Consider the following 26947-nt stretch of genomic DNA (forward strand, 5'->3'; position numbering starts at 1 on the left):
CATGTGCCACACTTGTCACTGTTCCATATATATCCTTAAAGGCCTACACCTTTCGCTTGAAAATTGTGAATTTAACTTGAATTTGAAAATGTCCAATTCTGTACGTACGTATACACTGAATATATTTCAACAACGGCGTTGTGTAGACGGTCATACAAAAACGTAAATGCCAATTTTCGACGCATTTGCTTGTATAATAGCTGCACTACGGCATTACTTATTTCTGTTTACCTGTGACACTGGAAAATACAGTGAACACGAATGCCGAGTGCCTTTAATAGAAATTGCGTATAAAAGTTCCTCGTAAGTTTTGATACCGGCATTTTCTTGTGAAGAGTGAAACAAGTTGGAAAGAGAAGGCCCACGAAGCGAGACCTGGTTCATCAGAGTTTGCATCCCTTTCCTCAAGTAGTTGTCGAAGGTAAGTCAAATAGTGAGGTTTAGCAGCGCGTATTATTACGTCAATTACGTCACTCAATTTCTCTGGTTTTTCTGTCTTGTCTCGATACACTGCATTCCTATTCTATACATGTATTGTTGTAGTAGGCCGTTATAGTACTGTAGAACCTCTCTATTAATGACACCCTTGGTACTGACAAGTCCTTTATAGAGAGGTGTCCTGATTAGAGAGGTCAAATTGGATGGAAACAACCAATTTGGGACCAAACCTGGTGTCCTTAATAGAGAGGTTTTCCTTAATAGTGAGGTTGTCCTTAGTAGAGAGGTGTCCGCTAAGGGAGGTTCCACCGCACTCTGCGTCTTTAAAAAAACATTTATGAACTTTTTGCCAGGAATTGTAACGGATTTGTAAAGATATATAGGGTAGGACTGCATTCATGCATATCATGAATATATACATGAACTATTCATTCATCTAATGACTGCTAGAGTGATTTACTTCATGAAGTTTCAAAGTTTTGTGCAAATAATTTATAAGTCAAGTCACTTTATGTTGATACTGGTACAATGTATTTTGAAGCACTCTCTCTAATGTTATTTGAGGCCAATATACATGTACATGCGAGGTATAAACGCAATCAATTAATTGGCTATTGTTCTGAGGTTGAGGATGTCAGTCCTTCAGATGGGTCAATGTGTCACTCTTAAAGGCCTATACTGCTTTCATGAGATGCCTCTGCCGACATTGAAAGTACATTAGGTGTTGTCGTCGTCGTCGTTGTTGTTATTCAGAGCAAAAGATTGAGACTATATTGTCTTTTCCAGCCATGTTTCGTTCCATTCTTTGCGTCTGTCTTTTCGGGATAGCATTTTCTGCAACACTCCTGTACAAGACATCAGACGACGACTGGGAAGCTTTCAAAACAACTTACAGCAAGAAATACACATCAGGTGCAGAGGAAAATGTCAGGTAAGTTTACCAATAGCATTTCGCGAAGATGACGTCACTGCAGCTGCTGTCCTCTATTTCCCCATAGCTGAATTACAGGTAATGTCGGACAAACATGCGGTTTCGTAATGGATTCAGGCTTTCTTACTAGGGCAGTTAGATTCAATCTGGCACATGTCCGAGTGTTGGAAATACTACATAATTGTTCTGAATATTTCTCTCTCTGACTCTATGGTATTATTCATGCTAAAACAATGCAGGGTCAAAGATAATTGACTTTGAAATAAGCTCAAATGCGTAGAAATAAGTGTCGATGTCCGACTGTCACGTGACTAAAACGTCATCAATATCTTATTTAAATGACCTTGTGAGCTATAAATAGTAACTTCGCGGAATGCTATTTCGGTCACAAAGCTTCTTAGCAAGCTTCGGGGATCAAGCTTAACGTCTGGTCAATTAAACGGCGATCTTTTTGGGCAAAATCTGTCCCGTCAAAAAACCAACGTTTCAATATCTGACGAAATCCATCTAGATTTACGAACAAACATTATATGCCAAAATAGTGGCCGTCCACTACGGTTCCGACAAATAATAGAATGCACCAGTAATTCTCTGGTTCATTCACCATTTTCACCCAGCAGAAATAAAAGGTGTGACCTTCTGTCAGGTGACAGGTACGCTGTCAATGGCCAATCAAATCATCCGTACCCCGTCATTGCCACGCTGCTGCATGCATGGTAGCGATCATCTGATTGGTCAATACCGAAAGGTACTCCGAAATTGCCGATTGAAGAGGTCTGCCGATTGAACTTGGTCACGGAAGAGAGACGGAAAGTTCTCGGAAAAATGTTTCGGAAAATTACGGACTTACCTCATCTCTACTTGTAGATATTCTTGCTTTTTCGCCTCACAGACAGGTAGTTTGGCGTCAGAACCTGAAGGAGATTGAGAGGCATAACCTTGAGGCTGACTTGGGACAACATACCTTCTGGATGGGCTTGAACGAATACTCAGATTGGGTAAGGGGTAAACTCAATTGATCAGTTCCGACGAAACATTCGTACCATTTCCGATCCTCACCCATACTTGGATTTATCAAGTATCTATACGTGGTTCGGCACCGCAAAAGAAAGACTGCCGTTTATATTTGACAAGAAAATATTTTTTAAATTATCTACTTTTTCAGACGACAGAAGAATACAAGAAATATCTGAACGGGTTCAAAGGATTGAGCGGAGCGTTCCCTAACAACACCAAACATTTCGTGAATCCGGGGACGGCTGCACCAGCCACGGTAGACTGGAGGAGCCAGGGGTACGTCACTCCTATTAAGAACCAGGTTCGTGCTATCTCCGTTAGGGGGCTCTCAGCCGAAAACCATTAGGCATCACAACCGGTTTCCCAATTTTTAAGCGATTTTATTTTCGTTTTGCGACCGGTTCCTGTCGTGGCACGATCGTCGCCTCGGAATAAACTGATAAGTCTTCGATGTTCTGTACGCGCAAAAGTTTTTCTTGTGAGTCGTCTGTTTCATTCATGAGTTATATGAATTTGATCGTCATTATCTACCAGCAGAGTTCATTCAATAAAAATATCGATACATACCAAGTTTCAGCAAATTTGTATGCATAATAACTACACTACCGCATTGTGTATAAATGCAAATCTATTTTCCTGGACCACCAGTATTTACGAACGGCGTATACCTTTAATGACGGCAGTTCATGGACGGGCCGTTGTTCCGTTCCGCAAAAGCAGTTTGGGTAGGTCGTTCCGTTCTGTTTCGTTCCGTTCCTAAAGATACAGGTAGCCACTGGGGACTACTTTAAATCCTACCCTTTTCAGGGGCAATGTGGCTCGTGCTGGGCGTTCTCTACGACCGGGACACTGGAAGGACAACATTTCAAGAAAACAGGCAGACTTGTTTCACTCTCCGAGCAGAACCTCGTCGACTGCGCATGGCCGGAAGGTGAGTGTCGTCGGCTTCTAAGACTTTGCATGTGATTCCCGGGAAAGATTAGCCTCGAAATTTCCGGGCCGGATTCGAACTCTTAAGGTCACCAGGGGCCAGGCTAGAGCTACAAAGATGCACCCGGGAAGATACACTCAGCGATCAGGAAAAATGACACACGCACCAAATGTAAATAGATAAGGCTGACTATTGGCGCCGCCTGGCGTTAGAAATAGGAAATAGATTTAGTTTGAAATATATGTGAACGAACGGCGTACCCCTTTAAATAGAAGCTCTACGGGTCATGTTTATTAGGCCCGGGAAATGAGGACGTGTGTTGCCTTTTTTTGGTTTCTTCCCCCGAGAGTCAGCACACTGTACTTACAAAGGGCCAACCTCCCTGATGCCTCGCAGGAGGCTACATGTGCCATCAATAAAGCGCCACCGTCGTCAAGTGTAAATTACAGTCTGGACGCAGTGGATCGGCCTCGTCACTCCCTTTGAAGGAAGCCAGAATACGATGACGAATGGACTGCCTCGAGAGTTTAATGCTTGTAGGATACCAACATTGCATTGTGTTCAGCCACAAAGTAGAAAGCGAGCATAATGACAATTTTCCACCTTTAAAATAGTAAACGTAATCGTTAATCGTAATCGGGTGGAATCTCACTCATGTTTCAGGCTGTGCCGGTTGTAACGGCTGTTGGCAGCGATATGCCATGGAATACATCAAAACAAACCCCGGAGTCGACACAGAAACATGCTACCCTTATCATGCAAAGGTAGGTAGGCCTACCGGGTTTCCTCTGAGATGTTCCTCTTCCTCTTCTTCATCTAGATCTTCTCCTTCTAGATCTCCTCCTCCTAGATCTTCCCCCTCCGTCCTCCCCTTCCTTCCTTTTCTTTCATTCTTCTCCGACCTCCATTTCCTCCCCTTCTACTTTTTCTTCTTCTTTCTCTCCTTCCTGTCCTTCCCCTCATTCCTCCCCTTCCCTCCTATCTCTCCATCCTGTCCTTCCCCTCATTCCCCTTCTTCTTCCTCTCCTTCCCTCCTTCCTCCCCTGCCTCATCTTCCTCTTTTTTCTCTCTTTTCCCTCTCTCCCTCCTTCCTCGTGTTTTTCTCTCTTTCCTCGCCTTCCTCTCTACTTTTTTCCCTTTTCCTCTTTTTTCTCTTTTTCCTCTTTTCCCCTTTTTCTCCTTTCCTCCTTTTCCTCCTTTTCCTCCATTTTTTCCTTTTTCTCCTTCATGAAGTAAATAATGATTAATATGAATAAACATAATATGTAATAGATACAACTCGAATCAAACCAGTGGAAACCTGACCGGGACCTTCGCAACATCCAAACTGTTTTAAGTGTCAACACCGTTGCGCCATGCTGTAAAATGTGTCATTGCTCCCATCTACGGTCGTGACGCCTCCTGACTGATTTCACAGCATGTGTTTGGCCTGTGGTCAGCCTCCTCCCTGCGAGATCTCGTGATATTTGGGCGGGCGAGCCATCCGGTCAACGTAGCTTTAATCCAACCTCGCGTCAGAAATTGGCGGAGGCGCGATAATGACTTCGGGCGAGGCAGGCCTGATATTTGTGCTGTTTGTTTCAGAACGGAAACTGCCACTTCAACCCACAGTGCGTAGGAGCAGAACTTACCGGATATGTGGCCATCCGACAAAATGATGAGAATGACCTAAAGTCCGCAACGGCATCAATAGGACCTATTGCTATCTCAATAGACGCCAGTCACAGCAGTTTTCAACAGTACAGGTAGGCGCCGGTTTTCTTCTACATTAGGTGAAAATGACCTCAGTGCAACCACGACAACCAATGGAAGTCAAAGTAGTTTTCGATGATACAGGTATCTCGATTTCTAGGTCCGGCGTCTTTTTTACATTTTCCAAGATGGTCGATAAGGCAGCCATTTTGAATTTGTCGTAGCTGATTATTAGTGCTATGTGGTTGTTTTGCACACCAGTTCTCCGTTTGTAGGCCAGGTGTCTCCTATGAGAGTCAATGCAACCCAACGAGTTTGATAATACTTACGGTATGGACGCCAAGGATTCTGAATCTGTTTCGGCTGTTTTTTCTTCGAATGAGTTCTCCATTCCTAGGTCCGGCGTCTTTCTCACATTTCCAAGATGGTCGATAAAGAAGTTAGCCATTTTGAACTTGTTTTGGCAGATCGCTATGAAGTTGTCGTTCAAACGAGTTGTCTATTTCTAGGTCTGGCGTCTACTATGAAAGTCAGTGCAGTTCCAAGAGCCTGGACCACGCCGTGTTGGTGGTAGGTTACGGGACCGACAACGGCAGTGACTACTGGTTGGTCAAGAACAGTTGGGGCACCACCTGGGGGGACAATGGATACATCAAAATGGCGAGAAACCGCGACAACAACTGTGGCGTGGCCTCATACGCCACCTATCCAACAGTTTAATTATCACGCATTGCTGTAACTTTTTTGAAACATTTCAGAAATTTTGATTTGTATAATAAAAAAACCATGACAAGTGACAGATTGTATAATGCCCCAAATCATGATATCTGAGTGGTAGTACGTATACTACGTCCAACCATATCCGGTTCCCGTCTCTTGAAATTTTTCTACAATCCACTATATTTTGACCCACCGAGACTTTGACCTCGCGGGACTACTCATCAAAGCTTGTACACTTGGATATTTAGCCTTACAAGCGACGGGGAGCCGGTGTAATGTTTTTGAGTACATTTGTATTTCTGTTTTGAGTGTTTCCCCTCATTGTTTGGGAACGCTCAAAAATAGATTGACGAGTTTTTCTGTGTATCCCCCCTATTGAAAAGTCATGGTCTCTCTAGCTGCCTATTGTTTGGAAACACTGAAACATGGGGAACAACAACAGATGTTACACCGGGATGAACGGGAGACAACTAGCGTGAAAAGTTTTAGATGCTCTGTGAGATAGGAGAGACATCTATTGGCTATTTCATGGAGCTGTATCTAAGTGCCTACCTGGTTGCTGCATGTAGACTCTCTTTAAACGAAAGCCGAGGTGGACTGGGGCCATTTCAAAACATTCCACGAGGTATTAGTTTACCTTTGCAACACAATAGGCCCTCCCATTACAGTGTTGAAGGGGTACACTCAGAGAGAAATAATAAATGCGGGCGTTACGCCCATCAAAATGAACTTGTCTTTTGTGTGTTTCTCTGTGTCGTCATTTCCGCTCCAGGTGAGCACGTACTTTTCAAACTGATATCTTCAGCGGCATTAGCTTAAGTGGCCGATTGGCAAACGAGGGTGTCACTTTCGTCCGGATGGCTGTGCCAGACATTTGAATGTAGTGGTTGTTGTTAAAGACTTAAGTTGTTTTAGGAAAGTACTAAGTCAAGAAGCCAAGGGTCACTTTCGTGGAAAAATGCCCTGCGGCTGAGGCCGACATGAAATTCATCGAAGTCTTTGAAGAGTTCTCAGAAATCGGGTTTGCCTGGTGTGGGACCGAATGACAGGCAGATCGGCCCTGAGCCGATCAGGCGTGAAGGGGCCTTGGCCTGTTTCGCAATGCTCATTGTGCTTGGGGCGGTCGTGCCCGGAGACAATGAACCGCGTTGGATCGTCAGTCGAGAGTAATTGAATCAATGGTCAAAGTCAATCTACAAATGGCGGGCCTGGTGACCACAATGAATTTTAAATCGCGCCGTATTTCGAAAGGAACGGCTAGTGACAACAGAAGCAACAAAATGTCGCTCCAGTCAAGACTATTTTTATTGTAAACGAAGATGAGGTTTTTGACATACAGTACATGGCCATAGTACATACAGAAGCACAACAGAGCTACATCACTAAGAACACTGGTGATTAGGTTTTGTAATGGTGTTAGGCTGACTGAACCTCGTTCCCCAGAGGTTAATTTATATTCTCGTTGGGATAGTGGTCACAGCAGATATTGGACCACTGGTGACTAGGTTTTGTAATGGTGTTAGGCTGACTGAACCTCGTTCCCCAGAGGTCAATTCATATTCTCGTTGGGATAGTGGTCACAGTAGATATTGGACCACTGGTGACGAGGTTGACAGAACCGTGGTCCGAAAATCTTTAGAAAATGGCAGAGGCCTTTAATATTGAGTGCATCCAAACAGAGGGCTTCTTGTCACTGAATTATGGTCTTTTTCAAAACGTCAGTAATTGTGTCAAATTGGTTCAGTGTGCTAAGTCAGCAGGGAACGAGGTAATCTATGAAGTCCTGAATAGGCCAACCTCACTTCCAGGGTCTTAAACACTTGCCCCGCGTGTTCAAAGTGACAGACAGCTGGAAATAACTTGAAAGGGTCTCAAAGGAAAGTTGGAACACAGCAGAACAAATTTGGCGGGAAATATTTTCAAAATCTCCGGAGTCATTTTTTATGCCATAAAAGTGACTATTTTGGTCATCAAAAGTGACTATTTTGGTCATCAAAAGTGACTATTTTGGTCATCAAAATGTCTTTTTTCTCATCAGCAAAACCCATCAAAGTGACCAACTTTCAGTTCATTTAATTTTTTTGTCTCATCAAAAGTTGCTATACCTCATCAATGAAAAGTGACTATTTTCACTTATCAACAGTGACTGATTCTTCTTGAGAAAATCAAGCAACTATGTGTTGGACCAACTTTCCTGAAGCCGAGAAAACAACTCTATACATCGCATCAAACAACAATTCATCTCCATAGCAACTAAGAAAACCATTGCTAGGCATAAAATTTCCCTTTGAAACGATTTTATTTGCCAAAATTCCTAAAGCATGATTCGGTGTCGAATATCAAAGAATGACCAGGGACGCAAGATCTCGCGATCAGGCACTGGTGGGGTTTAATGCATTCTGGGCCTATTGCTCAAAACAATTTTGTCACCAATGCTGACGTTAACTTAATATAGCGTTATCTTCTATAGTTAAGCCCTTAACATAGCATTTTCTTCTATAGTTAAGCCCTTAACATAGCGTTATCTTCTATAGTTAAGCCCTTAACATAGCGTAATCTTCTATAGTTAAGCCCTTAACATAGCGTTATCTTCTATAGTTAAGCCCTTAACATAGCGTTATCTTCTATAGTTAAGCCCTTAACATAGCGTTATCTTCTATAGTTAAGCCCTTAACATAGCGTTATCTTCTATAGTTAGGCCCTTAACATAGCGTTACCTTCTATAGTTAGGCCCTTAACATAGCGTTATCTTCTATAATTAAGCCCTTAACATAGCGTTATCTTCTATAGTTAAGCCCTTAACATAGCGTTATCTTCTATAGTTAAGCCCTTAACATGGCGTTATCTTCTATAGTTAAGCCCTTAACATAGCGTTATCTTCTATAGTTAAGCCCTTAACATAGCGTTATCTTCTATAGTTAAGCCCTTAACATAGCGTTATCTTCTATAGTTAAGCCCTTAACATAGCGTTATCTTCTATAGTTAAGCCCTTAACATTGGGTTATCTTCTTTAGTTAAAGTCATACTATGATGTGATTTACAACTTTGCGGAAATACGTCCGTTTTTAATTGTTGATCACAAATGCAAAGCTCAAATTTTCCATTTTTGATTAGATTTATTATAAAATCGCTGAATGTAAACCACCGCGACCGCGAAAATGTTCATGTTGTGACGTCATCAACGAAAACGGCATCAAAGCGAGCCGTCCGGGCGGGATTAAAACCATCAATTTCTAGAAAATGTGCATTTCGATTCAAAAACCTTACCGATTTATGAGAAAGTGACGTAGTCATTTGTCAAAAACAGCTGAAACATTATATGGTTAAATTTGACACGAGTTACCCTTTAAGCCCTCTGACTTAACACCAGTGACAAAACTAGTTTTGAACAACCGAGCCCACAAGTAGCAAGTTAGGGAAATTGATCAGGACACAATTTTGTCACTTCAAATAATTCACACCATGCCAGCATTAGAGAAAATATCAATCTGAGTATTACCTTTATCTTTTCCTTTGAATTCCACTGAACCAGAAGATACCAAGGTAACAGGCAGTATAAAGAACAGCACCAGGCTCTTACATCTAGTGTGCACACCCCCACTTCAAATGAGAAGGGAGCACAGCCAAATTCAGAGACGCCTTTTGGCAGAAATAAATAAATCAGCATCGAAATATATACACAGCTTGAAAAGTAAGTCTATAGCGACTGAATCGAAAACCAGGCTTGCAAAATTAACACTTCAACTCAAAATCTTAACAGATGTCATTAGAGTTAGGCCACTGAAAGACGATTCCGTGGTTCTCGTTACCGCCCTGAAGAGCATCATAGCCTTGTGCTTAACACTGCTGGCTACCACGCAATAGGGCCGGGGTTCGATCCCTGGGAGGACCCAGGATTGTATTTCTAGATGAACCGGCATGACTTTCAAGGAACTAGAATTCCTGGCCCTTCACAACAAGTTTGAGGCTCTGAGTTGAGGAGCCTCATAGCCTGGTGGTTAACACCGCTGGCCACCACGCAATAGGGCCTGGTTTGATCTCGGGGAGAACCCAGGATTGCATTTCTGGATGAACCGGCGTGGCTTTCAAGGAAATGAAATTTGTGAGTTCAAAACAAACAAGTTTGAGGCTCTGAGTCGAGGAGCCTCATAGCCTAGTGGTTAACACCGCTGGCTACCACGCAATAGGGCCCGGGTTCGGTCCCAGGGAGAACCCCGGATTGTATTTCTGGATGAACCAGCTCGGCTTTCAAGGAAATGAAATTTGTGAGTTCAAAATGAGGTTCCTTGTTTTGGTGTCCTTGCCAGGGCAAGTAGAGGACCTCCCCTTTGCCAGAGCGGGCCACACTCTTCAATCATCCAACAGGCCTGATGGTAAATTGTAAGAGCAAAGTAAATAAATGCAGAAATATATAGTTTCCAGACTAGAGGAAGTAAACGACATTTTAATGCGCAAAATGAGATTCTTAATAAAAGAAATGAAATTACAGTAGAACCTCTCTATTAAGGACACCCTCGGGTCAGACAAGTGCTGTCCTTAATAGAGAGGTGTCCTGATTAGAGAGGTCGAGTGTAATGAACAACCAAACAAGTACAAATCAACAAAAAATAAACAATACATTAATTTCTTGGTATCATCTGGTTCAATCATTCAAATGACCTCATTTGAATATTCAAATTCAAACCTAATTAACATATTTGAACAGCTCATTATCCTATGACCTTTGACTTTGTCAGACCTCTCTAGATAGAATTGTAAACATTCCGAAGTCGTCATCAATATTTGATTTATCAAGACTAGACTAGACATAATGCATATTCATTAGCTCATGAATATTCAGTAGCACATGAATATTCATTACATAATGAAAATGCATGTATTAACCCTTCGAGGACTGTGGAACTCTGTTGTTAATTATGGAGTAGCAAGATATTAATCGAAAAGTAACAGCCTTTTTTAAATTCAATTTCTGGGTATGCATCAACCCATTACAAATCTTATAATTTAATTTCCAGTTCAGGGTGAAATTTCCAACATTTCTCACCTACCTGGTAATCCGTCCTCAAAGGGTTAAGTTACCATGGTAACCAAACGAGTATTATCACAACTTCTTGTACTTTGGCACAAGTGACATGCAAGTGATATCTCACAAGAGATGAAGGAAAACAAGTCGTAATTCACGACCTCCTAGGTCGCGTTTGGATAGAGGTCATGTTTTCATATGTAACGTGTGGTAGGTACGTTACATAACGTTACACACGTTACATACGTTACTTCCTTGAAACGCGCCCAGCACCCTGGTGGTACATGCAGAAACTAAATTTTGATTTGATGGCACCGGAGAACGCTGCACGTTTGAAAACATGACGGGATAAGACAAGAGGTTGAGAAGCGGCACGCGAACGCCCACTGATCGGAAATTCATCATAACATGAATGTGACAAGTTACACGTAAAAACCTGTCCTAAAGTAACATCCCAGGCGTGCTGAGATCAAAAAGGAAAATAACATAAATGCTTTCTTAACTTTTCACGTTGAGGATAAAACAACGAATTTTCGGTTGTCTCATTATTTTGAATAACTTACCATAAATTATTATAAGTAGAACATATTTTGCATCTAATTATCATAAAAGAAAGCTCATTATTCACTGTGGTTTGATTTGAAGCTCAACTTCCAAAAAATCAAATTTTCTAACGACTTTTTTGAAGATTTCGGCAGTATATCAACAGAAACATTTTTTTGAATAAATTATGTTAATCACCTTGAATAAATTTGAATAAATTATGCAAATTACTCCAGGGTCATTTTGTGCACTAGCCTGCAGTGTAATACGTAATACATTTATAATAGAATAAATACACTGATTAGCATATCATAAGTAATATATTGATTATATGCGAAAGACGCTCAGACTAGATTCAGTCAGGGGCCAAAGGTCAATGGGTGCAGGCGAAAGGTCATGTGTGGTGACCTCTGTGACCTTGAAAATCGTGTCTGGTGTCATGTCTGGCTGGACCAGACTGGTTTGCGCAGACTTTTGTTTATTCTGTCCAAGGATTTGACGACATTTACATGACGACACATAAAGTTTTTGAAGGTCCTAATGTTTATTTCCTATGAAATGACCTCCCTGGCCTTGAACTTTGACCTCTGACCTTTGACCCTCACAACTTTTGTAATCTACCACAAATTCCTAACGTAAAATCACCATAGCGATACAATATTCAACCACGAGCGCCAAATTTAAAGTCTGTTTCAACGAACCTGGATGTTAATTGCTGTACATGTGTACATGCTCTTGTATATGAATGTATAGGCCAGGTAAAGCCGAAACCGACCACAAAATGGCTTTTTTCAATCTCATGTACTACAACTCCCATCACCCCTCTTCGGCCTAATGGACCCTTCCAGTATCGGAAGAGTCCAAGGCAATTTTATAGGGGTGATAGGAGGAAATGAACACAAGAATCCTGTAATTTTTTACACAAAAAAATTCTCCCCAAAATAAGTTAGCCCTTCTATGCATAGAAGGATACATGTAATTTTGACGGGGATTTGACAAAACTCCAGACATCAATTTTTATACGGGTGTATATATTCCAAATATGGACATCTATTCCAAATAAGGCATGCAACACTTGACTCTACCTCACATCAGACTCTAGACAAAAACTCCAAGTCTAGTTTGTACACATCTAAATACTGACAATTATTTTCACACAAATTTCGCTAGTTTTTCTAAAAATCTCCAAGTATTGTAATAGTCATGTGACCTAATTCTCCCAGTCTCCATTTCCTATTTTAACATTTACACTGGTTGCCATAGAAACCGTCATACACTTAGCAAAAACCTGCCAACACAATAACAGTGTTCTCCAAACGAAAATTGTTTCAGGGAGAAAATCAATAAAATTTAATTTTAATGGAAAATGCATTGGAAGTGTACCTTTTAGTACTGGTGCTGCCATCTGGATTTTTAGTTCTGCAGGTTCCTCATTGATTCGCCAAAAGATGGCACTGCCTGCGAAACAAGCTTAAAACGGCCCAGAAAAATTGGTCAGCATTTCGATATTATCGTGAGATGGGTTCAATTTTGCCCTCCTTCCCTTCCAAAAAAACTGTATTAAAAAAAAAAAAAAAAAAAAAAAAAATTTTTTATTCTGACTGATTTTCTGTTTAAACCCAGCGAAAAAGGAAATTGGAGAACACTGGGTTGAATAATGTAGAAAAGTCTGAATCCAAGGTATTTACACCAAAATCACACCCCCATCCCCTGAAGATATTCACACCCAAGTCCATGCATTTCCTATACACGAGGCAAGTCCATTCTTTCTAAACAGGGGTGTAGAGTTATCTATCATAAGCCACATTTCTCACTCGTCCATACTGTTGTTCAGTCGACGGAGCACCTCCGATTCGTCGATTTCCTTGACGCACGATTGGTTGACCACGCCGGTTTTGTTGCCATGGCAACAGAAGTACCAATCGTCATCGAGTTCCTTCATAGTCATCATGACGTCACCTTTTTCGAAAGAGAGCTGCTCGCTATCAGTTGCTTTGTGGCCACAAAGTGCTTTCACGTACCTGAAGATATGAGACAATCACACTGAAACCTCTTTATCAGGGATGTCCTCGGGAGAAGCATTGTCCAGAATAGAGAGGTGTCCTGATAAGAGAGGTCAAAGTGAATCGAAGCTACTACTCTGGGAACAAAACTAGTGATCTTAATAGAGAGGGTGTCCATATTAGAAGGCGTCTATTAAGCGCTTTATAAGAACTCATTATTATTATCATAACAGTAGAACCTCTCAATTAAGGACACCTTCGGGACTGACTGGTGCTGTCCTTAGTAGACAGGTGTCCTGATCAGAGAGGTCAAATGGACACAACCAATTTGGGACCAAAACTAGTGTCCTTTACAGAGAGGTTGTCCTTAATAGAGAGGTTGTCCTTAATAGAGAGGTTGTCCTTAATAGAGAGGTTGTCCTCAATAGAGAGGTGTCCGCTAAGGGAGGTTCCACTGTATTACCTTTTGAGTGCCTTGGTCTGGCTATCATCGGACCTCATGGAACTTGACATCGATTTCGGCATCAGCATCGTGGATCGACGTAACGGCAGCTCCTTGGGACGAACGGCGACGGAGGCACTTTTCGGCACCACCTGGACCTTCCCGCTAGGCGGCGACACTGATATCGGCTTCAGCGGAGCAACGGGAACAGTCGGGAATCCAAAATCACCGCACGAAATCGCCGATCGGAAGCTCTCGCTCTCTGACGACGTCACTTCGTTCATTAGGTTCGGACTGTCCAAAATATGGCCGCCGGGCGGCGTACAAAACGTCCCGGAACTCGCTGGCGAAACTTTCTGCGGACTGTCTAATAAAAGTTTATCGAACACGTTGATTAGGCTCGCACCAAGACTCCATCTTTTCGGATGCTGTTCGTCACGTCCAGACTCGTTCGTGAATCTTAGCAGCGGGCACGACAACCTTTTGACCCCGTGATTCTCACGTCGGATTGGCTGATCACGTCGGATCCCCATATCCTGCAAATGTTGATCGAAACTTGCGTTGCTACCCTGCGACATCTTCCCGTCCTCGCACATCGAATCCTCGCCGCCGATGGCCAAACTCAATTTCCCGTCGAACTCATATTCGGTACTTTTATAAGTGATGTCCTCCTCGCCCTTAAATTTGATCAGCCAATCAGGATTCACGTACTTCTTTTCAACTTCGTCGTCCAATTCTAATAATCGCGGCGAAACGATCTCGTTATCTTTGATTAGCTGCTCAACTTTGATCCCCTCGGAACTTAGGGATGCAACGTCAGAACCTGACGAAGCGACGTCACCTGACTTGTCCTTCAGCGTCCCCTTTGAGTCGTCCTCGAAACTAATCAAGTCGTCTTCCGCAGATTCATCTAATTCGGCTACGATCTCCTCACAAGGTGACATCTTCTCCGCGCTTCCTCGCGCAGGTGGCATCCCAGCGACCGCTTTCATCTCCCCCTGGTTGTCGGCATCGGCACTAATCCGCGCGAGATACATCGCGAATCCTTCAATGCTCGGCGACTCGTTCTGCAGGGAAGACTTGGAGAAGAAATTAGCCAATGAAAACACGGTTTCGATCGGCGGCAGCGACCAACGATTATTCTCCGCCGGATGTTGGGAAAATTGTCCAAAGTCCCGATGAAAATGCTGACCTAGATAATCCATTGCCGAGTCGGATATCTTCGTGCCGTTCTCAATCCATTCCCGCGCCTGCTGTATATACTGTTTCACGTCCGTTTTCTGGAACAGCTCCGGTAGAACCGGTTCCTGACATTTCCCGCCGTAATCTTCACTGGACGTGATGTCGCGCGAACTCGTATCACTACTGGTTAAGGTGCTATTAGACGTCTGCACCAGCTGGAGACGGCCGTTCCATTTTTCAAACTTGCCATCTTTGTCGTCCAGTTCGTCAAGTGAACGCTGACGACGTAATCGGGAATTTTTACGAAAAGGCTCGGCCCCGAATGTAGCTTCCCTCCGCGGCGAAAGATGACGAAATTTGAATTCGAAACTGCATTCAACACGAAAGGGGAGGGAAGCAAGAGGCCTGCACAGATTGACGACGTCCTCGAAAAGGTACTGCCCCCTGGTGGCGAGGGCGAGTACCACGAAGGCGTCGTTGTTGTAGTGTTTTTTCAGGATCTTCTCCTGCGTGTGGAAGATCGTCAGCCAGTGGTCAAGCGCCTTGGCGCTGCAAAGAAACAACGAAGATTAGAAACGGACCAGTACAGCAAACGACAGTGAGCTTTATGCAAGTATCAATTCGTTTCTTGTACCCCCCCTCCTCAAGGGTAGTTGAGCTATCACCACTAATCTTTGCCGATGCTTGAGTAGTGTTTATATTTCCTTCAGTGAAAATTTGGCGAAGCTGGAAAGAATAAGGATGCTAATGTGTCGATGTCTTGTCGAACATACAGCCTTACCCAGTAAAATTAGTCCGGTTACTTTATATGATGGTGACAACTGATATATTGTTGATGGTGATGTCTTGACGAAAGAAAAAGTAGCCTTGGTAAAAAAAGGGTGATGCTTGAGCCTTAAGATGTCGTTGTAGGGTGATAAGGTGTCGTACCCTTGAGGAGGGGGGGTACAAGACACGAATTGATACTTGCATTAGCAACATTCCGACGCTGACTTGAACTAGGAGATTGATTTGCAGCCAGCTATGAACACCGTCAATATAAATAATGCGATCAACGTTTTCAGCACTCGAAATACCATGATTGTTGCAGGAAAGAAATTGACATTGTAACCTGGATGTGTGCATTTCATGGATGTTTGAATCATATTTGAAGTCGTTATGACAGATATCAACGATTTGGTTTTAAAGGTCATATATCAAGGTTTTTTGCCATTTTCTGCTGTAAGACGATTTCAAAAGTGTACCTAACACTTTATACAATACAGAAAACCAAATGCAATTAGCTCCATCCATTTTGAAGATATAGCCAATTATGTGTTTGACAACTTGATTGCCTGATCAGGCTAGTAACTGGCTTGTTAGAGCCAGGCGGCGGGTTCAGCAAAAGTTGTGATGTAGATCATGTCATGCAATCATAAAAGCAGGAGGGCCTTAATTAGTTATGCACACCTGGAAGTAATGTGTTTCATTCACTATGGTGTATTGTGTGGCTCCGAATTGAGTCAAGGCTAGCACAAAGAACAATCGAATGACGGATGGGACCCATTTTCATGAATTTCCAAAGCCAGTTGAACGAGAGAGGAGGAAGCTGTGGATTCGGAAGTGCAAACGTTTGGAGTGTTGGAAGCCTGGGCCTTCGGCCAAACTTTGCAGTGATCACTTTATCGATACGGATTATCACATGAAGCCGGATATCTGCATCCAACTGAATATTAAATGCCACTTGTTAAAAACAGCTGTTCCATCTGTATTCGATTTGACCAACCCCACTTACATGCGACAGCCTCCAAAGGAACGTTCGTTAGCCAAATGAAACGGCCAGGGGCCATTGTGCTCACCGTATACATCCTTTAGTAGGCAGGATCATGCTTAATTTAGAGGTGAATATGGTGAACACAATCAGGCATGAAGACTTTTTTAGATGTGTATTGATGTCAAGTAATAAGACAGGGCAGTATATATAAGTTTATGAGCCAACCAATAATTGTCTATGACATCAACAAGATCAATATCGTGTGATTGCTATGAGTCCCTGCAATAAAAAATTCATCGAAAAAAAGTCATTAATAAGCGAGATATTGCACGTCCTACTTTTTCAGTTTTGACCCCCTGGTGGCCAAATCAAGAATCAGATCAGGCCAAAATTCGGTGTCAGAGATTATCTGATGTAGGGGGTTACATGTACCAACTTTCAAGTTCATAGCTTCAGCAGTTAAGAAACGTGCCATAGTTACACTCTAATGGCCAATTTATGCCATTTGACCTCTGTGACCTAGAAAAGGAGGTCAAATCCAAAAATCGTAGGACATGTGGTGTATCCTTGCTAGAAGTCCCTGCCATAAAAATTTTATCGAAAACAATTCACTCAAATGAGCAAGATATTGCACTTCTTCCTTTTTCCATTATGGCCCCCTGGTGGCCGAATAAAGAATCAGATCAGGCCAAAATTCGGCATCAAAGGTTATCTGATGTAGGGGGTTATATGCACCAAGTTTCAAGTTCATAGCTTTACTGGTTAAGAAACGTGCCATAGTTTACACTCTAACGGCCAATTTACGCCATCTGACGTCTGTGACCTTGAAAAGTAGGTCAAATTGAAAACTCGTAAGACATGTGATGTATTCTTCCTAAGAGTACCTACCATAAAAATGTTATCGAAAACAAGTCACTTATAAGCGAGATATCACACTTTTGGCCCCCTGGTGGCAAAGTTGAGAATCAGATCGAACTGAAATTCAGCACCAGAGGCTATGTGATATAGGGGGTTATATGTACCAAGTTTCAAGTTCATAGCTTTAGTGGATAAGAAACGTGCCATAGTTTACACTCTAACGGCCAATTTACACCATCTGACCTCTGTGACCTTGAAAAGTACGCCAAATTGAAAACTCGTAAGACATGTGATGTATTCTTCCTAAGAGTACCTACCATAAAAACTTTATCGAAAACAAGTCACTTATAAGCGAGATATCACACTTTTTAGATTTCCACTTTTGGCCCCCTGGTGGCAAAGTCGAGGATCAGATCAAACTGAAATTCAGCACCAGAGGCTATGTGATATAGGGGGTTATATGTACTAAGTTTCAAGTTCATAGCTTTAGTGGTTAAGAAACGTGCCATAGTTACACTGAAACAGCCAATTTACGCCATTTGACCTCTGTGACCTTGAAAAGTAGGTCAAATTAAAAACCTGTATGATATATGATGTATCCTTGCTATGAGTACCTACCACAAAAATTTCATTCCAAACAAGTCATTAATAAGCGAGATATCACACTTTTTAGATATCTACATTCGGCCCCCTGGTGGCCAAATTAAGAATCAGATCGGACCGAAATTTAGTGTCACAGGTCATCTGACCAAGGGAGTCCTGTGTACAAAGTTACAAGTTCATAGGCTTAGCGGTTAAGAAACGTGCCACTGTTTTTTAAACAGGATACGACGACGACGACGGACGACGACAGACGACGACGGACGACGGACACTGCGGTATTGTATAGACTCCCCTACGGCGAGCCAAAAACGTAAACATCAAGAAGTGAGTTGAACACTATTTCATGATTTATACACTGCTGATGCACACAACACTCATACTACCCAAATGGCACATGTCATCCACTGTACAGTGGCTACACAACCATGTCAATTGCATCCTCCACTTCCTCATCACTTTCGTCCGAATGATCACTCTCATTATGATCTAGTGATATCAATGGCTCGAACATGTATGGCTCAACGTTTAAATATCCTTCTGTATCGACCAAAACATCCTCAAATTCACTGCTCTCACTCTCTGAACTGTATACGGAAGCTATCTTGCTTTGTTCTGACTGACACGACCTACGTCATCAAAAAATCCCTAGCGGCCACATGTGGAACTAATCTAAAGTTGTGTGTGGTGGGAAATTCAAATAGTTTCAAATTGAAAATTGAAATAACTAAATAATGACTTTATTATTAGAATTTTTTTAATGTCTGGGATCTTGTTTTTTTAACCCTCAACATATTTCATGAGTATCAAGCATGTTTTCAAACCTTGATATATGACCTTTAAACGCTTTTTGATAGCTTCCACATTTTGCACCAACCCAGGCGGTTTCCTAACTCAAACCGCTGAATTTAAAATGAGGCTTTGTTTGCGCATAGTTTATTTACACTGTAAAGTGCGGTTCGTTATAAATCCAGGTATTTTAGATTTACAGTAGAACCTCTCTATTAAGGACACCCTTTGGACTGAAAAATACTGTCCTTAATTGAGAAGTGTCCTGATTACAGAGGTCAAACTCAAGGAAAATGGACCAATTTGGGACAATACGCATTGTCCTCAATAGAGAGGGTGTCCTTAGTAGAGAGGTGTCCGCTAAGAGAGGTTCAAAGTACTCACTTCAACAGTCCAAAGATGAAGGCATTGAATTTGGAGAGCGGACTCCCGAGACATATCTGTGATTTCACTTCCTTCACTATTTCAATCATAACCTGGAATTCAAAAGGAAAATAAAAATAATGAGCGAAACTTCATCACTTATTTGAAAGTTTTGCAATGTCACACATTTCTTGCGTGAAACTATACTGTTTATTGCAAGGTTATCAAATGTTACAAATTTCTTAAAGGGACAATATAGGCAGCAGCTAGGCAGGCAAGATAAAGTTACACAAAGTCGCCAATAGGGGTCTCTCACATCTCAAAGAACATGGAAATGATTCACGCTTGTACGGGGAATATATTTATTGCTGAGTCTGACATGACCAAGGGCCCTTACTGTGTATGAAGATGGCCAAATTAGCCCCTCTGCTCCTGCCTATAGTCCCCCTTTAAGACCACATCACAAAGACTAAACTTCTGACCCAGCCAGGATAATAAGCTACTGGTCAGGGTTTCCGCCAGGATCAACTTTAAGGGGAGCAAAAAAAAAAAAAATTTCTAAAATTTTTTTTTTCTTCAAAAGGGTATATGACCCCTCCTGAGACGGTTTTTGGCCCTAAAACCGCTACAATTGGCTCCCAAATGCTCTTATTTTACATATCAAATCATGAAAATTACTCATTTGACAGTAAAACAATATTTAGTGCTCAAAATTAAGGGGGGGAAATATTTTAGGGGAGGATGAATACCCCCCCCCCCATCCCCCACTCTGGCGGAAACCCTGCTGGTGTATCTACAGGTGCTGCATAGCCCGATATCATAAGGCCCAATAGGTGGCGCTAAATTAGCCAGTGCAAGGGCCTAATTTCAAACAAAGTCATTTCAATTATCTGGGACAGGATTCTGCTGTGGCATGTTCCTTCATCCTTCTTCAGAATGAACTGGGGACTTTCGTAAGTCGAATCCAGCTGGATGAAAACGAAACCCCAAACCATGCAGACAAAATATCTACAAATGGACTTAACTATCATTCAACAGGACAAGAGCAATTTGACTTTGCCCCCAAAATGTTGTCACGAAAAACTTCTTTTTAATTCGACCCACGCCCTAGTTATTCTAATCTCACCTTTGAGACAGCGATGCACTGCTCAGCTGATTCCTCAACGACCTTCCACAGGTTGTTCTTAATTTGCCCGATGAAGCTGTGGGTACGAGGTTTGAGGCCATCGCCGAGGAGATTGTAGAGCGCCGGGCACACGTGCGACAGGAGTAGGGAGCCGACTTTCGGACAGTCTGAGGACGTGCCAAGGTGCACCCTCTCTTGACTATTCATGGCCTGGCTATAATGACTCTGGACAACCTCCACAGCCCTTCCGACTTCAAGCACCAAATTCTTCTTCGCACCGTAATCTCCGTTCTGCCTTGTCTCGTCGTAATCGAATTTTTTCCGTCGGGTCGGGGAGATTTGGAATTCCCTGGGCGGGGACTCGGAACCGATGGCACTGTCAACGCTGGACTCGGAGGCGTGCGTTTCTGGGTAAAAGGCCCCTGAAACACAATTGTGCGTATGATGGACTCGGGAGAGTTTTTCGGGGAAACATTGATTTGAGCGTAGAGGAAAGGTTTATATGAAACAACACAGCAAGTGGATTAGTAGGCAGATTTTGAATCATTTGAGTTGTGCCACTTATCAGGGAGTAGTTGTTGTGAATAAAAAGACAATTTCTGCTATGTGACATTAAGACTGAACCTCTCAAGGTGGGAATGGTTTTTGCTAGTACCCGACCATTCTGAGATCTTTCTTGGATTATATGCGGTATAAATGCCAAGAGTATTTCACGTGGCAATATTTCAGCACAGACATTTATTCAATTTTAATTCATCCTGCTAGCGTCTCACAGGTAAACTTTATTTCAGACAATTTTAAATGTGATCAACTGATCATTTACCACCCTTACCCCCCTCCAAAATAAAAGTGAACCGACCTGTTTTCACTCTTTCAGTCCTGTTCCTCTCTTTCCTCTCATCACACTGGACTCTCCCATTCTCCTGCAGGAGGGGTGGCCTCTGGACTCTACCATTCTCCTGGAGGGGTGGCTTCTGTTGCTTCTTGGGAGAGCAGTGAGGACTACTATACGGTGAATGATACTTTATCTCCTCCGAGAAGCTCACCGACTTCTTACTTCGACGTAATCTCGCATTGTAACCGCCGCAACAGAAACTGTTACCATGGCAACAGCACATCATGTGACCATAACCATGGAAACAACTCGGCGGCATACAACATTGGTAGTGTTGATAGGATAGAGGGCAGCACTGAGAATACGAATGACGAAGGCGGCTCTCGTTCCGTAAATTCACGCTGTAATTACGGCGATAACTTTCGTCCTGAATCCGATTATCAGCTGACTCACTCCCCGACGTCTTTCTGGGACCTTGGTGATGCCCGTTGCCACGGGCAACAGTATGATTCTCGGCACTGAAAATCGTCGGCGCACCATCATCTGACAAGGCCTCACGATCGGAACCACGCTCGCTGCTCTTTTCTGACGCAGTTGTCGTATCACTACTCCTGTCCAGACTCGAATCTTGTCGGTGCGTACTCGTACCACCAGGGGCGCTGACAGCGCGCCGTTTTCGTTGTTTTATAATCGGCTTCAGCTGACGTCCATCACTACTGCTTGTTTCTGATTCGTTGCAGGACGCCTGGTTTTCCAGCGACTGGTTGCTAGGCCTGTTGCCATCGTCACAAGCCAAGTGCGCGTCTGAATCTTGACTCGAGTTGTCCGTATCAGTTGAACTGCGTCTAATGCGGTCTGCTCGGTGCGTGTTATACCCTCGATTTGACCGGCGGGAGTGGTGGTCTTCATCGCTATAATAAACATAGCCGTCTGGTGACGTCATCGAGTGGTTGCTATAGCAACAGTTGTCAGGGTGCGGACTATGATGATGCCTGCCGCAGGGACTTCCAAGATGCAGCATAGCATGCTGTTGCACCATAAAGCAATTCTGGCAAAACCCAGGATTTTGATAAAAGCAATTGTTGCCATGGTGAGTGTCTGAGCGGTTGCTATGGTGGCTCTCAAACTGGTTGCTATGGACATTGTAATGGTTGCTATGGTGACCGTGATGGTCATGCGACCTTGAAGAGCACCTAGCATGGTGATTTCCCTGCCCGTGCGCATCTCGTCGCGACATCCTCGGGGTATCCAACACGCCATTATTGTGGCTCGCCTGGGAGTCGGAACTGATATCCATAGACGACGCCGTCGAGCTCATGTTGCCATAGTAACGAGGCACCGCTTGGTGATGCTTTCCCTTTTCCAAATTATCTTTTTCCAAATTCGTCATCTTATTGCCGAGTTTCCCTGCCTTTTTGCCGTTCCTGACGATTTCGATCTTCCTTCCCCCCAAACCAGATCCCTTGGCAACAGAATCCCCGCTTATACGGTTATCTAACAGTTCATTATTCATCAAAACCTCCGGCGGGTTCCGCGCCGCGCCCGCGACCGGTTTCTCCTGTTGCATTGCCGTCGCCAAGGCCTCCGCGTCCGTCAGCGATGCCGAGCTTGCACGCTCGTCCTCAATAACGACAATTTTCTTCTTCGGTTTGACGAGATACCGCGGTCTCACTTCCTCCCGTCTTCCCTGTGAATAGTCACATGACTGCGACCGCTGCGGGAAACGATTCTGCTCCCCCTGCACCGAACTCTTCGACATTCCGCGCGGATTCAGAAAACTCAAATCCGGCAGGCGGGTATTCATAAACATCAAACTTCGACTCAGCTTATCTTTCGACGGACGGGCGTCATCCGAGAATATGTCGTCAGTGCAGCCAAGACGCTCTGTGCTCTTGGAGTGACGTCTCGGCGTCTGACTGCCCTGGCTGTTCTGCACCGACTGTCCTTGCGATGTTGGCGAGTTGCCAACCTTTGGTATCGGTATGTGCTGGCCAGGGCTTGGCCTCTCGACTGACAAGAACTGTTCGTCGCACAGCGTCTTATCAAACGACGTCTGGCATTCCTGTTGCACCTTCCCCGCCTGAGTCAGCGAAATCGAGGTTTGCACCGCGCGGCAGAAAACATTCGGGGACGAGGTCGTATATACAGGTTTTGATATCGTATCACCGGAAAAACTCGTAATACTGTCAATGAATTTCCCACCACTTTCGACAAGGTTTTGATCAAGCAGACGATGTTTATACGCATTGTTTATACTCGGTTGTTCGTCACGCTGCATTGCTGTGAGGTCTCGTTTCAAACTCGCCGCCTTAGTACCCTGGTTTGCGAACGTCGTAAGGACGCTCTCCGTCGGTTGCGTCGCGGCGTCACTGCGGTTAAAATTGGCCTGAATTATGGGTAGTAACGAGACGCGTTGCATCAAACCGCTGGTACGTGCGTTGTGTGCTTGTAAAGTTTCACCGTCCAATATAGTCCCTTGATGCAACCCGTCGATAGCATGATGCCCGTAAGGTGGGGGGACGAGGTTGGCATCCGATGACGGACTTGAACCGCAGCTGTTATCACTGCCACCAGGCGTCGCCGTGCAGCTATTAATTTTATTAATCGATGAAGACTGACTATGCTGAAGAGTACCATCCATGTCATTTTCCGTAGACCAACCATATGACCTATTAATCCCTACAGATCGCTGCTCCGAATTAAAGGACTGCGAGTCGCCTAAATGATTCAGGAAATATCCATCATTGGCCATGAGAGACCCGTACAACTTCTGATAAATCGGCGACGGTAATTTCCCGTATTCCTGATCCTCCGATTTCGATCGGCGGAAAATCTCAAACAACGTAAACGAGTGTCTTTTGTTTTCGGCGTCTTCTTGTTTCTCGCGTTTTTGTCGATAGCAAATCGACGGCAGGTCGTCGCCCTCCGACGCCGAGTCACACTCCTGCGCAAGATTCGGCGCGCTTTTGCACTTGCTTGAACTCGACGCCAGTAACTCCTCGTCGCGTAAAAACTGCTTCAGTTCCATGATTTCCTTCCAGGACGTATGAGGCGTGCGAGCCTTCTTCACCTGTTGCCACGTGGTGAGACTTTTCGGCGCCGACGAAACAGACGGCGTCTCCAATTCCGAGCCGGAATTTTCCCGACTCGTCCACGAGATGTTTTCCAACGTCGAGTCGCTACTGTGGAACTCCTTCTCTTTCCGCTCGGGCACGTCCAACGCCCCGCTAAACTTCTGACCCCAGCACGTCATGGGCTTACTGACGTCATTAGCGGCGCCACCTTTGAGCGTAAATGTCCCAAGTGGTGTGAGAGCGGCGCGCGGCTCGATGCTATCAGTCGGATCTGTCATCGTGATTGGCTCACTCGACGACAAATCGTGTAAATTCTGTTGGATGTTCCGCCATCTTTTCAACAGTCGTCCTCCGTTCATCCTCCCAGCGAGAACTTCCGACAAGCCCTCCGGATAACTGTACATCATCTCATAATCCGGTGAAATCAATCGTGCGCTATCCGAAGCCGCCATCTTCTTTAGATTAACTGTGTGCCAGAGCTCCAGTCCCGTACCCGTCGCACCACTAGCGCCACCTACATTTTCAACAGACGCATGAAGACTTGCGTCCTCCTCAAACGTGAGATTATCATACGCAAACGACTCCGAAACATCCGCGGAAATCTGCAACTCCTGCTCGATTTCATCCAGTAGTTGCGAGTCATAGTCATCCATGGTGTTGTCGGCGCTTGCGTCTAAAGTGTCCTGAAGTACGACACTATCATCCTGAATGTCTGGTACATCTTGCACATTGATGGCACTGTCGTCCTGATCCGACGCGCTTCGGTATCCACAGTCCTCCGGAACCACTTGCGTATCGTCAGAATGAAACTCCACCGATATCTCCTCCACACTTCCGATCCAATTCACCTCCGCGGCAGCCCCGGCGGCGCCCTCTGGCAGAATATTCTCGTGTTCGGCGCTCAGCAGCATGTGCTCCGCCAATAGCGGTTCATGCTCGTTCGAGTAATAGTCATCGAGACAGACCATCTCGCCGGCCGAGTGATCCATTTCCGAGCACATGTACTCCGAATCCGTGTGTTCTTCCTCTTCCGCGTTTTGAACACCTTCAAGACTTTCCGTTGCGTCGCTCAACCACGCGTCATGGTACTCCTGCTCGTCGTCAGAATATTTCGTCGGACTACGATCGAATGCTAAGAAGTAGTTTTTCTTATTCGCGTAGCACGCTTTAAGGTTAAAATCGTCCTCCGTCGCGATGGAACAATCTAAATCAGTACGATCCAAGCTGTCCGTTGAGTATAAATTCTGTGGCACGACGCCATCTTGTGAGGATGAAAACAGAGGCCCGCTTTGTAGCGAGGAGTGCGTCATACCCGGTGAGTAGACCTGATCGGAACGGAACGACAGCTCTGCGGAACTCGCACAGTCGTACCCGCTCGATGATTGTCCGCGAGAACTCGTACGCTCGCTCATCGATAGTTCCAAGTCGTAGTTATAGAGGGCGCTGTCCGAACGCGTGCGCACCAACATCATTTTATTTTCTGGCGCCTGATTATTGTACACGGCAAAGAAACTAGAAATGTCCTCGTTTTCGAACGTATCCATGTCGATTGCGGCGTAGTCGCCGCCGAGTTGCGTAGAAAAATCATCATCGTAAAAATATCCCGAGCCAGTCGATGCTTCAAGTGACGAGGGCAGGCGTGGGTAGTTGCTGGTTTGCTCAATAGGTGTCTTCACAGGTGATCTTGAATTCTGTAATGATAATTCGTAGCGATGAGTAAGTACCAAATTACAATTTTTACGTTGATTCTATTTTGAAATTCATCAGTAAGTTTAGGTGAAACTAACACTGCCAAAACAATTCAGCAATTAACATGTTTGACCAAGAAGAGTCAATAGAGAGGTTTAGATTTTGATCCGAAAATGAGACCTGAGGTGATTTGTTCCAGATTTTTTTACATCGTCAAGTTGATAGTTCCTTTAAAAAGGCTTGCGTGTCCAAATGGGTTTATATAGTCTTGCCTAGTTACTTCATATCAATAAATTGGTTGAGGAAATATCTCAAGTTTCGGACTTATATAGGACTTTTGCGCAATATTCAAAGTCTCAATTCCGGTACATGTAACTTCAAGCATCACCTCCCTATTGACAAGAATCGTCCATAGAACCGAGGTTCACCAATGCATCATCCAACTAAAACCCCGTCCCCACATCTCAAGTTTTGGACTATTTATATAGGACTTTTGAGCAATATTCAAAGTCTCAATTCCGGTACATGTAACTTCAAACATTACCTCCCTATTGACATGAATCGTCCATAGAACCGAGGTTCACTAATGCATTTTCCAACTAAAACCCCGTCCCCACATCTCAAGTTTTGGACTATTTATATAGGACTTTTGAGCAATATTCAAAGTCTCAATTCCGGTACATGTAACTTCAAGCATTACCTCCCTATTGACAAGAATCGTCCATAGAACCAAGGTTCACCAATGCATCATCCAACTAAAACCCCGTCCCCACATCTCAAGTTTTGGACTATTTATATAGGACTTTTGAGCAATATTCAAAGTCTCAATTCCGGTGCATGTAACTTCAAGCATTACCTCCCTATTGACAAGAATCGTCCATGGAACCGAGGTTCACCAATGTATTATCCAACTAAAACCCCGTCCCCACATCTCAAGT

General features: G+C 43.8%; 2 protein-coding genes across 2 annotated transcripts in view; one reads left to right on the plus strand and one right to left on the minus strand.

Annotated features, from left to right (window-relative positions):
* The first annotated feature begins 287 nt into the window (after positions 1 to 287).
* LOC135498734 (procathepsin L-like) lies at positions 288 to 6458 on the plus strand. Its single transcript, XM_064789121.1, has 8 exons — positions 288 to 421; positions 1225 to 1369; positions 2262 to 2367; positions 2535 to 2687; positions 3194 to 3317; positions 3981 to 4081; positions 4902 to 5062; positions 5519 to 6458. The coding sequence occupies exons 2-8, from the start codon at positions 1227 to 1229 to the stop codon at positions 5727 to 5729; spliced, it is 999 nt and encodes a 332-aa protein (XP_064645191.1). The 5' UTR covers positions 288 to 421; positions 1225 to 1226; the 3' UTR covers positions 5730 to 6458.
* Positions 6459 to 7010: 552 nt separating this feature from the next.
* The window catches only part of LOC135499238 (uncharacterized), a 28285-nt gene continuing 8348 nt past the window's right edge, over positions 7011 to 26947 (minus strand). The window contains exons 3-7 of the mRNA XM_064789898.1: positions 21271 to 26011; positions 20412 to 20833; positions 19307 to 19398; positions 13762 to 15471; positions 7011 to 13316 (exon numbers count right to left, since the gene is read on the minus strand). Of these exons, the coding sequence (XP_064645968.1) occupies positions 13106 to 13316; positions 13762 to 15471; positions 19307 to 19398; positions 20412 to 20833; positions 21271 to 26011 (7176 nt within the window). The 3' untranslated portion in view covers positions 7011 to 13105. The remainder of the gene's footprint in view (positions 13317 to 13761; positions 15472 to 19306; positions 19399 to 20411; positions 20834 to 21270; positions 26012 to 26947) is intronic.

This window comes from Lineus longissimus, chromosome 14, assembly GCF_910592395.1.
Source record: "Lineus longissimus chromosome 14, tnLinLong1.2, whole genome shotgun sequence".
NCBI classification, from domain to species: domain Eukaryota; kingdom Metazoa; phylum Nemertea; class Pilidiophora; order Heteronemertea; family Lineidae; genus Lineus; species Lineus longissimus.

What these genes read in the sequence shown, in the direction of transcription:
- LOC135498734 (XM_064789121.1), top strand. Translation starts at nt 1,227, where the DNA reads ATGTTTCGTTCCATTCTTTGCGTCTGTCTTTTCGGGATAGCATTTTCT. An exon ending in TGAACGAATACTCAGATTGG is followed by an intron (nt 2,368 to 2,534) that starts GTAAGGGGTAAA and finishes CTACTTTTTCAG; the next exon opens with ACGACAGAAGAATACAAGAA. An exon ending in CGACTGCGCATGGCCGGAAG is followed by an intron (nt 3,318 to 3,980) that starts GTGAGTGTCGTC and finishes CTCATGTTTCAG; the next exon opens with GCTGTGCCGGTTGTAACGGC.